This window comes from Typopeltis vanoorti, chromosome 1 (genome assembly GCF_054136105.1).
Source record: "Typopeltis vanoorti isolate ZY-2024b chromosome 1, IOZ_Tvanoo_1.0, whole genome shotgun sequence".
Lineage (NCBI taxonomy): Eukaryota > Metazoa > Arthropoda > Arachnida > Uropygi > Thelyphonidae > Typopeltis > Typopeltis vanoorti.
In genome coordinates this window covers 73,560,398-73,574,576 of record NC_143549.1, presented here as the reverse complement: position 1 = coordinate 73,574,576, position 14,179 = coordinate 73,560,398, and the positions used below count along the sequence as shown (strand labels likewise).

At 33.9% G+C, this 14,179-nt stretch overlaps 1 protein-coding gene across 2 annotated transcripts in view; it reads left to right on the top strand.

Moving 5' to 3' along the window:
• The window catches only part of LOC150110089 (uncharacterized), a 196,522-nt gene extending 185,560 nt beyond the window's left edge, over positions 1–10,962 (top strand). For both annotated transcript variants that reach the window (XM_090391262.1, XM_090391271.1), the window contains exon 9: positions 9,707–10,962. In XM_090391262.1, coding sequence (XP_090247388.1) covers positions 9,707–9,847 — 141 coding nt within the window. In that variant the 3' untranslated portion in view covers positions 9,848–10,962. The remainder of the gene's footprint in view (positions 1–9,706) is intronic.
• Positions 10,963–14,179: the final 3,217 nt, after the last annotated feature.

Sequence of the window (14,179 nt, the reverse complement as noted above, 5' to 3'; positions counted from 1 at the left end):
AACAGGGCTGGTTGTGGGAGGACTAGGGGACATCCATGGAAACTGGGCAAAAGTGTGGTTAGTAAAGGTGTTAGAGCTGGGTTCTTTACTTTTAGTGTAGTGAATGAGTGGAATGCGCTCCCTGAGTCTGTGGTGGATGCTGTGACAGTGAACGAGTTTAAGTCGAGGTATGATAAATACTGTATGAATGTCAAATAGTTGTGATGAATATGATTTGAGGCCTCCCTCGATGAGTCTAATGACTCCCTGGAGTTTCCCGTAATAATAGTAATAATAGTAATAGTAATTTGTACCCAGGATAACTAAAATGTAGACTGAAGAGATTGTTGCCTCCATTACAATATCGGAATGCAAAAATACAATAAAGCATCTCCCGAAAGGAAAATCTCAGATGGTTTAAGAAAGGAGCAGATGGTTTAACTGACGAATTCTACAAAAGATACTTTCAAAAGTTAGAAAACTTGTTTATGAGGATGATTAAACAAATGTTATAAACACAGGCAAAACCAGAAAACGTCAACGATGAATACATGGCATTAATGCCAAGAATTTCCGATCCAGAAAAACTGAAGGATATAAAAAAAATGGAGAGATATAACATTATTAAACACTGACTATAAAATTCCAGAAACTGGTCCAGCGAACAAATGTGTATTTTTTTTCCCGTACCATTTCAAGCCTCTATTAAGCAGTGTGATGGTCTCACACTTGCGATGGGGAAAGAGTAAGACCATCACTCTACTAACTAAAAATATTCGCAATGGAATCCTATGGTGATATCCTTGTCGCCATAGGATTCCAACATACAGTCGGTTGGTTGTCGGAGATGCTGTCCACTCAACCAACCAAGTGGTTTGTTTGCATAAACTAATAAAATTAGTAGTTTCCGGATATTTTATGCAATATGCGTCATCATCGATAGTTCTGAAGCTGGAATAGGCCTAAAACTACTAATTTTATTAGTTTATGGTCGAGTGGATAGCATTCCCACTCTCCAATCAATTGACTGTGGGTTGGAATCTTATGGTGACATGAGAATATTTTCAATTGGTGACCCGGTCTTTTTTTTTTCTTGATGGTTTATAATGAACTTGTTTGGTTAGTCATCCAATTTGCATGCTTTAATAGCAGAATTTAAGTTTTTAAGAGTTGAGTTTAAGAGCGGAATTTATATAATAAATCCCACTCTTAAACTTAAGCCGCTACAAAGATAGATTCGATAAAATAAATCGATAATAACAATTTATATAAAATAAATCGTTATGTATAGCACCATCAAGAGATCAGTTTACTGTGAATTTACTAGGAAATTATTGAATAAATTCGTGTGGTCGTTCTAGACATTTCTAGAACATCTCATTAGGTCTAGCATAGATACCCACTTAGCAAAACTACTTGATTATTTAGTACTCGGCAAGCTACTGTATTATGGTCTATCTTCTAACCTTTGCAGTACAATCCTCCCGTTTTATCTCTAGTCGTTCGCTACCGTGTTGGTGGATGGCTTCCTCACTCCAGATTTCTGAAACAACAAGGGCTAATCCTAAAGTTCCGTATTTCCATTGACTTTCTCTCTCTCTCTCTCGCAAAATCTGGTAATAGTATTCTATTCTTCCTCTTCTTCTGGCAAATATTGCATTACTCAAACATTCCGAGCTTCAAAACCTGCAAAATCTGATGCTTTAAACACAACAATCTCCTTGCCATTCTGATGGGGTGCTGTCAATATCAATATCAATGTTATGAAACCACAGCCTTGTCTTCGTTCTTGCAAGACCGGTCTGACAACCATCTCTCTCTCTCTCTCTCTCTCTCTCTCTTTACTTTTGATAAGACAAAAATCTACAGTATATGAGGTTCGTTCTTGGACCGCTTTACACAGTTTTTCTGGCGCGCGCACACACACACATCCCCCAAAAACTTCGTGTTCTTTTCCACTCCAGATACATTACAGGGTGTTCGGGATAAATTTGACAGTTTCGTAAGGAAAAAGAAAATCTTCTTTGTATCTATTAAATTTAATGAATTGACAAAAAAACATTACAGGCAGAGTTAATTACAATACTATCAACAAGATTTACTCAAAATAACCACCATTAGCATCGATCACAGCTTCAATTCTGCTTCGGAACCTCAAACAAGCTGATGCTACAGTCTCCCTGGGAAGGGCCGCAAAAACTGTTTTAATTTTATCCATTAACTGGGCTTTTGTATTACTGGAAGTGCGATTGGTGTCTTTTTCAACTGCGCCCCATACAAAATAATCCATGGGGTTAAGGTCTGGGGAGTTTGGAGGCCAAACATTTGGACTGGTGAAGTCGTAGAAATTTTCAGACAACCATTTTTGACTTTTCCCAGAGGTGTGGCAAGGGGCCGAATCCTGCTGCCATACATACGGCCTACCATTGGCTACCCTTGTTATCCAGGGCTTGACTACAGTTAGCAACTCCACGAACAAAGCCCGAATTCCAATGCCAGGGTTCTTCAACACCTGTTCCTGCAGATTTGCGAGGAATTCTGCTGTACGAACGCAATCAGATCGTCTGCTAGTGATCTTTCTTCTTGCTACATCCTCGTAGTCACCATTGCAAGTCTCTAGTTCATGCCTGATTGTTTTTACTGTATTCAGGGAGCATTGGGCAGCAGTCGTAAAATATCCTTATTTTGATGGCGGGCACGAATCATCATGATACAAGTTATTCTCTTCCATGATTCAGGTGGGTTCCAGCTATCCATCCTTTCTGACATCTTGTATATGAATGAAGAAGGGTCCAAACTTTTAAATGAAGAGAAGTGTGTGTTAATACATGTAACTTACGGAAAAATATAATTAATTATAAATATGTCAAATTTATCCCGAACACCCTGTATATATATATATCTGGTGGGGTGGTCCGAATATATTGAATAAGGACTCGTGGACCAGCAGACCCATAATGTGCAATCATCTTGATTGTAAGGGAAGTGGCACTCCCATGGTCCCTAGCTGGATCTATCCTCTTCTTCCTCTACTTTGAGGAAGATCCACTCACTTGAATTTTTACTATAAGACCTTATCAGCCAACTCTTCTTATTTTATGACCCTTATGATATTAGTGTACTCGAGGGCTATGGGGGGGTCTTTCCATTTCTGGCATATATCTATGTCCCCTCTATAATCTACTCTTTCCCCCTTTAGTATACCCTATTCTTCCTATGGGTTTAAATTTGGAAGAAGGCTAGTTCAGAAACCTTAAGGTAGCAGCCCTACCACTGGACTATCCATCGCCAGGCTAGTCACCTGACATGGAGAACATTATTCTACTTTTAAGCTGACAGAAAAAGGTAATCGGAATGAATCTATGGAAAATGACCCTCGAATGAAAAAATAAAACTAAAATGGAAACGAAAAATATAATGCATATAGCAAACTGGAATGTAAGAGGAATAGCATATAAAGAAATAGAATTAGACCAAATATTAAATGAAAGAAATTTTAAAATAGCAGTAATCACTGAAACAAAAAAGAAATTAAAAGGAACCATGAGAACCAAAAATTTTAATGTAATATATACTGGAGTTGACAGAGACCCAAGAGCACAAGCATAATTTGGATTTATAATTCCTTTTCGGAACAGTTAAAACATTATAAATTATGGAATGAAAGAATAAATAGAAACTAGAATAAAAATAAATAGAGGTTATTTAACAATAATTGGTTTATATGCCCCAGAAGAAGTAAGAGAATAGGATAATATTGAATTTTATAATCAGTTACAAAATTTATATAATAAAATAATTAAAAATGATTATGTAATATTAGCAGGAGACTTAAATGCAAGAATTAGAAATACGAAAATTAATAATAATATAGGAATACATGGAGAACATACTCTAAACAGGAATGATAAAAAATGTATCAACTTTGTAGTTTATAATAACCTAAAAATAATGTATTCTTTCTATAAACATAAAGACATAGATAAATATACTTGGGCAGCAAGAGGATGGAAATCAATATTAGATTATTTTATCTTAAATGAAAGGACACCAAAGTTCTCTTTACATGTTAGAGTTCACAGAGGATATGAAATAAGTAGTGCCCACTTCCTCATTAAAATAAAATTAAGATTACCACCTAAATGGCTACAAATAACAAGAACAGAAAGAAAATTTAAAACATTTGTTTATAAAACTAGATTATTGAATAACACAAATATACAATGGCTATATGAACAAAGAATTGACCAGTATTTAGATAAAATAAAACAAAATAAAGAAATAGAAATAGAATGGCTTAATATAAAAATGATACTAAATGCAGCAGCAAATTAAAGCTTAGGAAAGACCAAAAAATTCAATAAATTGAAAAAACTGAAGATATGGGATGATATAATCAAAGAAATAATCAAAAAGAAAAAAGACGCCTATCACAAATGGCTAAGCAGTAAAAGATTAGAAGATGAAATAGAATATAAAAGATTAGTTTAATCCTTTATCCAAGTGTGAGCAAACAAAGTTTGCACCTGAGAGTATCTTCAGGACTGGGGTAAGGTGGTGCAACACCGGGAAACTCATTGCAAAGGTGGAGAAAGCTCTCATCTCTTCTATCTCAGTATCTCCCATAATGCAAAGCACATCTCCTTGCAGATATGTGTAATGCTATGCATTAAGGCAAGGGCCACTACCCATACTGGTTTCGACCTTTATTGAGGTCTTGTCAGTGTTGGAGCCAGGCCCAGTAGTGAAGACACCAAGGCAGAAGCAGTGAGAGGTCATCCCAACCTATAGGAGTTGCCAAAGGGTGTACAACCTTATTATTAAATTACTCCGGATTCAGAGAAAGATGTTGAGAGTTTATTTTTCACTTGGTTAGACTATAATCCAGAGTAATTTAATAATAATGCTGTACACCCTTTTGCAACTCCTATAGTTTGGGATGACCTCTCACTGCTTCGGCCTTGGTGTCTCCACTACTGGGCCTGGCTCCCACTGACGAGACCTCAATAAAGGTCGAAACCGGTATGGGTAGTGGCCCTTGCCTTAATGCATAGCATTACATATATCCACAAGGATATGTTTTGCATTATGGGAGATACTGAGATAGGAGTGATGGGAGCTTTCTCCACCTTTGCAACGAGTTGCCCGGTGTTGTACCACCTTACCCCAGTCCTGAAGATACTCTCAGGCGCAAACTTTGTTTGCTCACACTTGGATAAAGGATTAAACTTATTATAGTCTAACCAAGTGAAAAATAAACTCTCAAGAATATAAAAGAATAAGAGCCATAGCTAAAAGAGAAGTCAGAAAAAGACAGAGAGAATCATGGAACAAATTTGTTTCTAATTTAGAACATGATTTATATAAAATAAGACCCAATGCATATAAGATTTTGAAACACTTAAGTACAGATACATGATTTGTTTTCTTTAGAAAACAAAATTAAACACTGAATTGAAATTAGAAGAATTTCTAAATTTCTATACAGAATTGTGGACAGATAAATATTTTAAAAGCGATAATTGGCAAACATTTAATGAAAAGGAAATAACTAAAGAAGAATTAGATATCAACCCGAAAGAAACAAGAAATGGAAAATCACCCTGGAGAAGATAAGCTAGGTTCAGAACTTATAAATATGCAGGAACAAGGTTCAAAGAAAGACTCTTATTATTTTTAAATAAAATCTATTCAACTGGTAACCCCACAATAGAATGGAAAAAAGATTGTGATTCCTATCTTTAAAAAAGGTAGTAGAGATGACCCTAACAACTATACAGGTATAAGTATACTAAATTCCTGTTACAAAATATATAGCAGAATTTTAAATAACAAACTAATAAAATATTCTGAAAACTTTATTTTAGAAGTACAGATTTAGATTAGATTTAGAAAATGATGATCATGTATAGACCCAGCATTTTGCCTAAAATTAATCATAGAGAAAAGAAGAGAATACAATTTAGAAACACATATTACATTTATTGACTTTGAAAAAGCATTTGACAAAGTTAAAAGAAGCATTTTATTTAACATATTAAAAGAAAGACAAATACCAAATAATATCCTAAAAGCTATCATAAGTATATGTGAAAATAATCAGATACGAATTGAAGGAAGTACAGGAAGATGATTTAATGTTAAATCTAGTGTAAGACAAGGATGTGCATTATCCCTCTGTTATTCATTGTCTATATGGATCACATTATGAAGTAAAGTGGTATTAAACATGATATAAAAATTGGAGATGTTAATGTCAGCTCTTGGCTTTGTGCGGATGATGTTATACTTCTAAATAAATCCGCTACAAGTCTGCAAGATTACCTGAGTAAATTGAATAACTGTTGTAATAGATATGGTATGAAGGTCAGCAATAAAAAGACAAAGACAATGAAAATAGGCAGAATCATTGAAAATGTCAACTATGTTGTGAATGAAGAACCTGTGGAACAAGTGAAACATTTCAGCTACTTAGGCATGATTTTTACTGAAGATGGACAGTAAAAATCAGTAAATATTGAAATCAACAACAGAATCAACAAAGCTGGTATGGTAGGAAGTCAATTGAATAAATTCATATGGAATAAGAGAGAAATTAGTTGGAACACTAAATTAGTTGTATACAAGACTATGTTCAAACCAATTTTAACTTATGGATCTGAGAGCCGGGTCAGAAGTAAAACACTTGACCAAAGACTAGGGACCGCAGATATGAGAGTCCTGAGAAAGATAAGAGGCGTGAACAGATGGCATCAATGGCAATATCATATTAAAAACGAGGATATTAGGAAAGCACTTGACATTGTCAGAATCCAGGAATGCATTAGCAGAGCTAATCTCAGGTGGTATGGTCACGTAAACAGAATGGGCGAGGAAAGATTAGCAAAACAAGTGTTCTCTGCTAGATTGGCAGGAAAATGACCCAGAGGAAGACCAAGATATAGGTGGACTGATATGGTAAAAAGTGCCTTAGAAGAGATAGAAATGTAAGATATGGTGATGTTGGAGTCTTGACAAGTAACTGATTTTGAGGAAAATTGTAGATAGGAAGTTAGTAATGATGTAAATTTTTCATGTAGTACTATCATATCCTGTACACCCCTTGAGGGTACCTGGCAGTAATTTGATGATGATCAGATACAAATAAGATTAAATCATGAGCTATTGTATACGAGAGAGATAAACCAAGGAGTCCGACAGGGATGTCCCCTCTCCGCAACTCTTTAATATTTATCTAAATGAAATAATAAAATAAAATAAAATTTTCTATTAAGGTATTAAACTTTCTTCTACTGTGAACTTAAACACTCTCCTTTTTGCCAATGACAAATAATAATTACAAATATTGAAGGTAACTTACAGAAAGCTATTTTAAATCTAAATGAGACAGCCGAAGATTATGGTATGATCATATCAACAGAAAAATCAAAAACTATGGCCTTTAAAGGACAAGATCCAGTAAGAACTAAAATAATAATAGATAACAAGATTTTAGAACAGGTGAATTCATTTAACTACCTAGGTTGTATGATTACATATGAAAATGAAAAAAGATATAAACCTGAAAATTGAAAAATACTTAAAAGTAACAGGTGTAATTAACTCTATATTTAAACCAAACCTAGTTCAAAAACAAACCAAGTTAAAAAACAAACCAGACTAAAAGTATACAATACATTATCCCTACCAGTCCTAATGTATGGAAGTGAAATCTGGACAATAAAACAAAAAGACAAAGATTAATAACAGCTGAAATGAAGTTTATGAGAAAAACTGCAAAGTATACTCTGTTTGATCTTAAAAGAAATGAAGAAATTATGAAAGAATTAAACCAGGAATCAGTAATAGAAAAGATATAAATAAATGGATGGAACATGTTTATAGAATGAAAACAGAAAGATTACCAAAACAAGCCTTAAAGTACAAGCCGTTAGGAAAAAGAAAATCAGGACGTCCTTTTAAAAGATTCAACGATGGCCAGAACAGGCCACTCTTGGCCTAAATCCTTGATAGACATGATGATGATAACATTTAGGGCCTCTCTCGATGAATCTACAGACTCCATGGAGTTGCCCATGTAATGTAATAATATAATAAAAGCTTTGCTAGAATATCAGCTTCAGCATCATATCCTACTGAATATTTGATACTGAAAGACCTACAAGAGGTACATACATGATAAATTAGCCGGTAGCATTTTTCCATCCTGAAAAACTCAGGTTTTATCCTGAAAAACAGGCAAACTTATCCAAAGAACACACAATTTTTGGCCATGGCTGACAATGCAGATTGGATTAACTACCTTATCAAAGATGCCTGTGTAGTTTAGTGGAAGTGGTGCTTGCATCCTCTGTGTAAAGCCACCCAAAGATAGACTAAGTTCATGTCTGGTCGCTGACAGGAGGAACTTTTTCTAAGCTTTTCTTTCACCAGCTCCCAAGTTAGTCGATCTCTAGTACTGGCAAGTGGGTTTCATCCCGTAAACTCAAAAAAAATCGACTGTAGAACCTACATTATTTCAGACAGGAACATATCGTGTTAGGGTTAGATACAAAGAAATAATAACACTTGTTTGTCTGTCTCTTCATCAGGTGCTGCTTATAATTAGTGATAGTCATGGGCCAGCTCTCTCACTGATTAGCCTTTGATTGAACTGCCCACTCAGTCTCCAAAAAGCTAGATAGGGTTAAAAGGCCTTGCCTACTCTCTGTAAGGGAATAAAAGGTATTATTAGCTGATTATTTTATTTTTTACCTTATAAGCATTATGAGGCTATGGGAATATGGAATGGAAAAGCAGTAATCTTTTTTCCAATATACAGGGTAGCTTTCATTGACACTGGTTGTTGCTAGACAATTTGTCCATTTAGAACATCTGTCAGAGATGCATTTCTGAGATGTGAATATCTAGTTTGTTTTCTCTGACATGAAAAAAAACTTATGTCAGTCTGGAGATATGGTATACTTAGATATTTATTATTTTGATCTCAGGGGTTGTCTTTCTCTTTTATTAGAAGCTCTCTTTTTCTTTCTGTAGCCAGATCTTCCAAGTCCTAGTGGGAAACGCATCTCAGCCATACTGCCAAGAAGAGGATGTTCACAAGGACTTTTTAAGTGCAATTCTCTGTTATCAGAGTAAACTCAGTCATTGAACATTTTCCTCCCACAAGGAGGCAGGACTCTGTATTGTAATGACCTTACAATTTTTGGCATTCTTGTAACATGAGAATCGTTGAGAGATGACTTCAATTTGATATCCATGTTCGTAGGCTCTTAGAAATGGATACTTTTACCAAAAATACAAACTTCACCCATACCCAGAGTTAAGAATGTGTAAATAATATTCCAGTAGCAATAGAATCCAAGTTCATAGGACTCATATTTGTTAGAAAGCTTACGTTTCTTGCACACATTTGTCATCTAAGGGAAAAGTTAAAGAGAGCATTAAATATTCTATATAATTTAAATATAAGCTATATATCACACTGTATGTATTTCCATTTGCAATGTCATGCATTGAATAGCCCTCTTCCCAGGTATGCTCCCCCATCCCTATATGCCTTTTCAAAGATCTACAGATCTTAGTTATTCATCATGTATTATGACTTATAAAAATTTTGTGAGAAATGCAAGAAATTAAAATTTAAATTAGCTTCCTGTTTTTCTTTTGTGTGCAGTACAATGACTTTTAGTTTAACATCACTTGACACAAAGTTTTTTTTTTTCAGGAAAGTACTTTGGTCAGTGGTCAAGAAGTGATGGATATTGATCCCCCATCTACTAGTGTTCAGAAAACAGTAGATAGTGAGGACAGCTCAAGCATAGAATGCACAGAAAGTAGTGAAGCTGAAGCCATGGAGCAAGATTAAATTATTTTAAGGTGCTAATTAATAACTGGAAACTAGAATACAGGTATGCATGGCTGCCATGTGAAAGTGTATCTTCATTTATTCAAAATTGGGAAAACAAGAAATATCAACCACTGGAATTAGACTGTTGGAAGTTTGTATATTTGTTTTGGATAATCTTTATGCATATAAAATTTCCTACTTTTTATCTAATTTTTCATGCATATATTATTTTAAGAAGAGTTAAATTTTAGTGTGATGCAAGCAAGCTCTGTCCTCTTCTATGAAAAGTTATGGCTATGCTTGCCAAGATACTTTTATGCATTACGGAGTAATGTGTTTATTTGGTTGTGATATTCAGGAATATACTGCAGTGTTTCATTGCTAATGGCAAACAGAATTTTGTATAATTTATTTTTTCCCTTGTATGGGGGGATTCCTCCCCTTCTTCTGTCCCTTTGCTATTTTTCCAGGCCGTGATTTTATAATTGGAGTGTATGCTTTTGAATGGATGTGGCTATTATGATTTACTATTGCAGGATATCTCTTTAAGAAATTCTTGTATTTAGTTATGTTCACTGGTAGCTACATAATTGTTGAAATCACTATCTTGTTTTTTAACTATATGAAATTTCTTGAAAATATCTGTAATTACATTATAGTTCTACCAAGTAAAATGTGTTTACTTGTTAAAAGAGGCATTTTATTACTGTAACTATGATTGTCAAATTATTGTATGTACGGTACCAATTTGATACTTGAGGTAGGCATTTTGCTGTGAATATTTAACTTTCAGATGATTTTCATTCCATGTGATTAATTTATGCATTGAGATGATAATGACAGGTGTATATTATACTGAAAAACAATTTCAAGAGTTGTTGTTAAGAGAAATAAGAGATTAACTTCTGTTACCCATAATGTAAAAAAGTGGTTAAGCAAATTTTTTCATTACTTATTTCATTTTACATGTGCAGACTGGACATAAAATGTTTGCTTATTTAATAAATGTACAAATAAAAATGCTGTTTTATAGTAGAATGTTTTGTATAGGATATGTGATCATTTATATGACTTGAATGACCTCCAGTTATTGTAAAAGTATACAGAATATAAAATACATTTTGAGATTGATAGCCCTCAGTATTTTAAGTAGTAAATAAACTGTTTTTGTACATTTACACAAAATATCATTGTGTAGTTCTTTTCTGCTGTGAATCAATAGGACAGAACCTATATCACAAACTTGAACCATAAGTTTGCATATTTGCTCTCTTTGATTTTGAAGAGTTGATTTTGACTTGAATTTGATTTTTTATCATCACTTCCTGATGTACCCTCAAGGATGCTATGATTTCCCTAAGCCCTGTTTAGTTTACATTATTACTTGCTTCATTCTACAATTTTATCAACAATTAATCTCTGATTTGTCAAGTCTCCATTGCTCTCAGTACTTAAATTTCGGTCTTCTTTTAGGTACTGCTAACTGATCTCGATCTTCCTCCAGATGTTTTTCCTGCCATCCTGGTATCAGAAACATGTTTCACTAACCTTTCCTTTTACCTTCATCTTTAAGTTACTGTCAATATGCACACATTCTTCATTCCTAATGCTAATAATGTTAATTATCTCATTTGTTGACAGGATTAGCTATTGAATGTTATTCATAACTTATTTTAATGTATTACAATATCAAAAACAAATAATTATAAAAGAATGCTATTACATAGGCAAAGTGGATATTAAATCCAACATTATTTCAAAGCTGAATGTTTGTAGAAATTATTAAAGTTTCCACAATCAACAATTTTACCAACAATTAATCTCTGATTTGTCAAGTCTCCATCACTATCAGTACTTAAATTTCAGTCTTTTTCTTAAGTGCTGCTAACTGACCTCTCTTCTTGGTCTTCCTCCAGATGTTTTTCCTGCCATCCTGGTATCAGAGACTAATATCCACTTTGCCTATGTAATTTTACATCTCCAAAATTAAGCCATATGGCTCTTTCTTTAGTAATTATTTTTATATACCGAGAGTTCACTTATGAAAAATGCATTTCTCTGACATTTGATTTCCTTAGTACTGAATGAGAGTTTTCGCTCTTAAGGTTTTTGCCTGTTCTCTGAAAAGAACCAACCAGTTTGAAACAGCTGTCAGGCCAGTGAAACCTTTTAAAAAATACACTAATAAAAGGCAAATATATATATATATATATATATATATGGATGTTTGGGCAGCGCTCATGTCTTTTAAGTAGTTCAAGCTAAGGCAACTTCGATGCCGAGGATTGCATTCTCGTAAGCTCTGAGGTCAATTTTATGAAACTTTCATGGTTTCTACAAACATTCAGCTTTGAAATGATGCTGGATCTAATATCCACTTTGCCTACCTAATTTTATATTGGTGAAATGAAGCCGTATGGCTCTTTCTTTAGTAATTATAAAAAAATGTTTATTAAGTAATTATTATTTCACTGGATTTTAAACCACCATCTTCAGAGCTAAACAACATGTTACAAGTTTACATGCAACAATGATTAAGTGAAACAATTCAAATTGTAATGGATACATTGCAATTTGAATCCATGAATGGTTCAAGATGGATGTTAATGGTTCTGTTAATATCCATCTTGAAGAACATAAGGAATACATTTGCTACTTATTATGGTAAGTCAGGACTGGCAGACCATGCTTTGAATATCCCTTCACACAAGATTAGATGGAAGAAAACCAGTGTGCTATATAGAAGTAGTCACAGGTGAGAGAGAGACTATTTTTAGAGTCAGCAGTGGCTATGAAGCATTCTCCTTACTCTTTACCCCGTATGGCTGCATTAATCTGTCAATAGTTTAAGACAGTCATCTTAAGATCAACTCCTATACAACTGTAATAATTTTTATATAATATTAAAGGGCACTAAATTAGGACTTTAGATCTTGTCTCCTTAGTAATTACTCCATTAAAATTTGAATTGTTTCTCTTGCTCATTGTCATTGTTTACTCACCATGTAAACTGTAACATGTTCACTCTTAAGATGCTGGTTTGAAATCCAGTGAAATATAATAGCTAATACACATCATCATTAAATTCCTAATGTGTGTGTGTGGGGGGGGGGGGATATGTACAGTGTCTTATAATAGTACTACATGAAAAGTTACATCATTACTAACTTCCTATCAACAATTTTCTCCAGATTAGCCTGTTATCTGTCAACATTCCAATATTATGAGATCTTATATTTCTATCTTCTAAGGCACTTTTTATTTTATTGTATCAATCCACCTACATCTTGGTCTTCCTCTGTTTTTCCTGCCATCCTGGCAAAGAACATTTGTTTAGCTAATCTTTCCTCTACCATTCTGTTTAAGTGGCCATACGACCTGAGATTAGCTCTGCTAACATATTCCTGAATGCAAACAATGTCAAGTTTTTTCCTAATCTCATTTTTAATTTAATATGATACTGCTGTTGATGCCATCTGTTCAGTCCGATAATCTTTCTCCAGTCTTTTATTAAGAGTTTTATTTCTAACTCATCTCTCAGATCCATAAGTTAAAATTGGTTTGAATACTGTCTTATCTTATATACAGCTAGTTTAGTGATTTGACTAATCTCTCTCTTTTCCATATAAATTTATTCAGTTGACTTTCTATCATACTAGCTTTGCTAATATTGTTGTCCATTCCTATTAGTTTCCCCATTCAGGATGTAGTTGATATTTTCAGTGTTTTTTCATATTTCATTGTCTTTGTCTTTTGTATTGCTGATTTTCATACCAGACTTGTCCTGGATTTATTTAGGAATATAACGTCATCTGCATAAAGTAAAGAGATGTGATTAACATCTCCAATTTTGATATCAGGTTTAATACTACCTTTTTTTTTTCCATAATGGAATCCATATAGATGAATAACATGGATAAATAACTATATATTGTTTGATATAATGTCCCATTTACACCATATAACTGGTGCATTTTGAATAGCTTTCCTCTTGGCACTTTGTCATATGCCTTTTCCAGATCTACAAAACTTAAATACAGATCCTTGTTATATCCTATGGTTTCTCAACTATTTGTCTTACATTTTTGGAAGTTTTTCCACTTGGTTATACTATAAATTAAAGATACCAAGAAATTATATTTTTGGTTTAATCCTTTATCCAAGTGTAAGCAAACAAAGTGTGCTCCTGAAGTATTTTCAAGACTGGAGCAACTCATATATAGAAGCTAATGACTTCACATCACTTGCCATAGTATCCCATAATGCAAAGCACATATTCTTATGGACATGTATAATGCTAGGCATTATGGGAAGGGTCACTACCCCAGACCAGTTTCGACCTTTATTGAG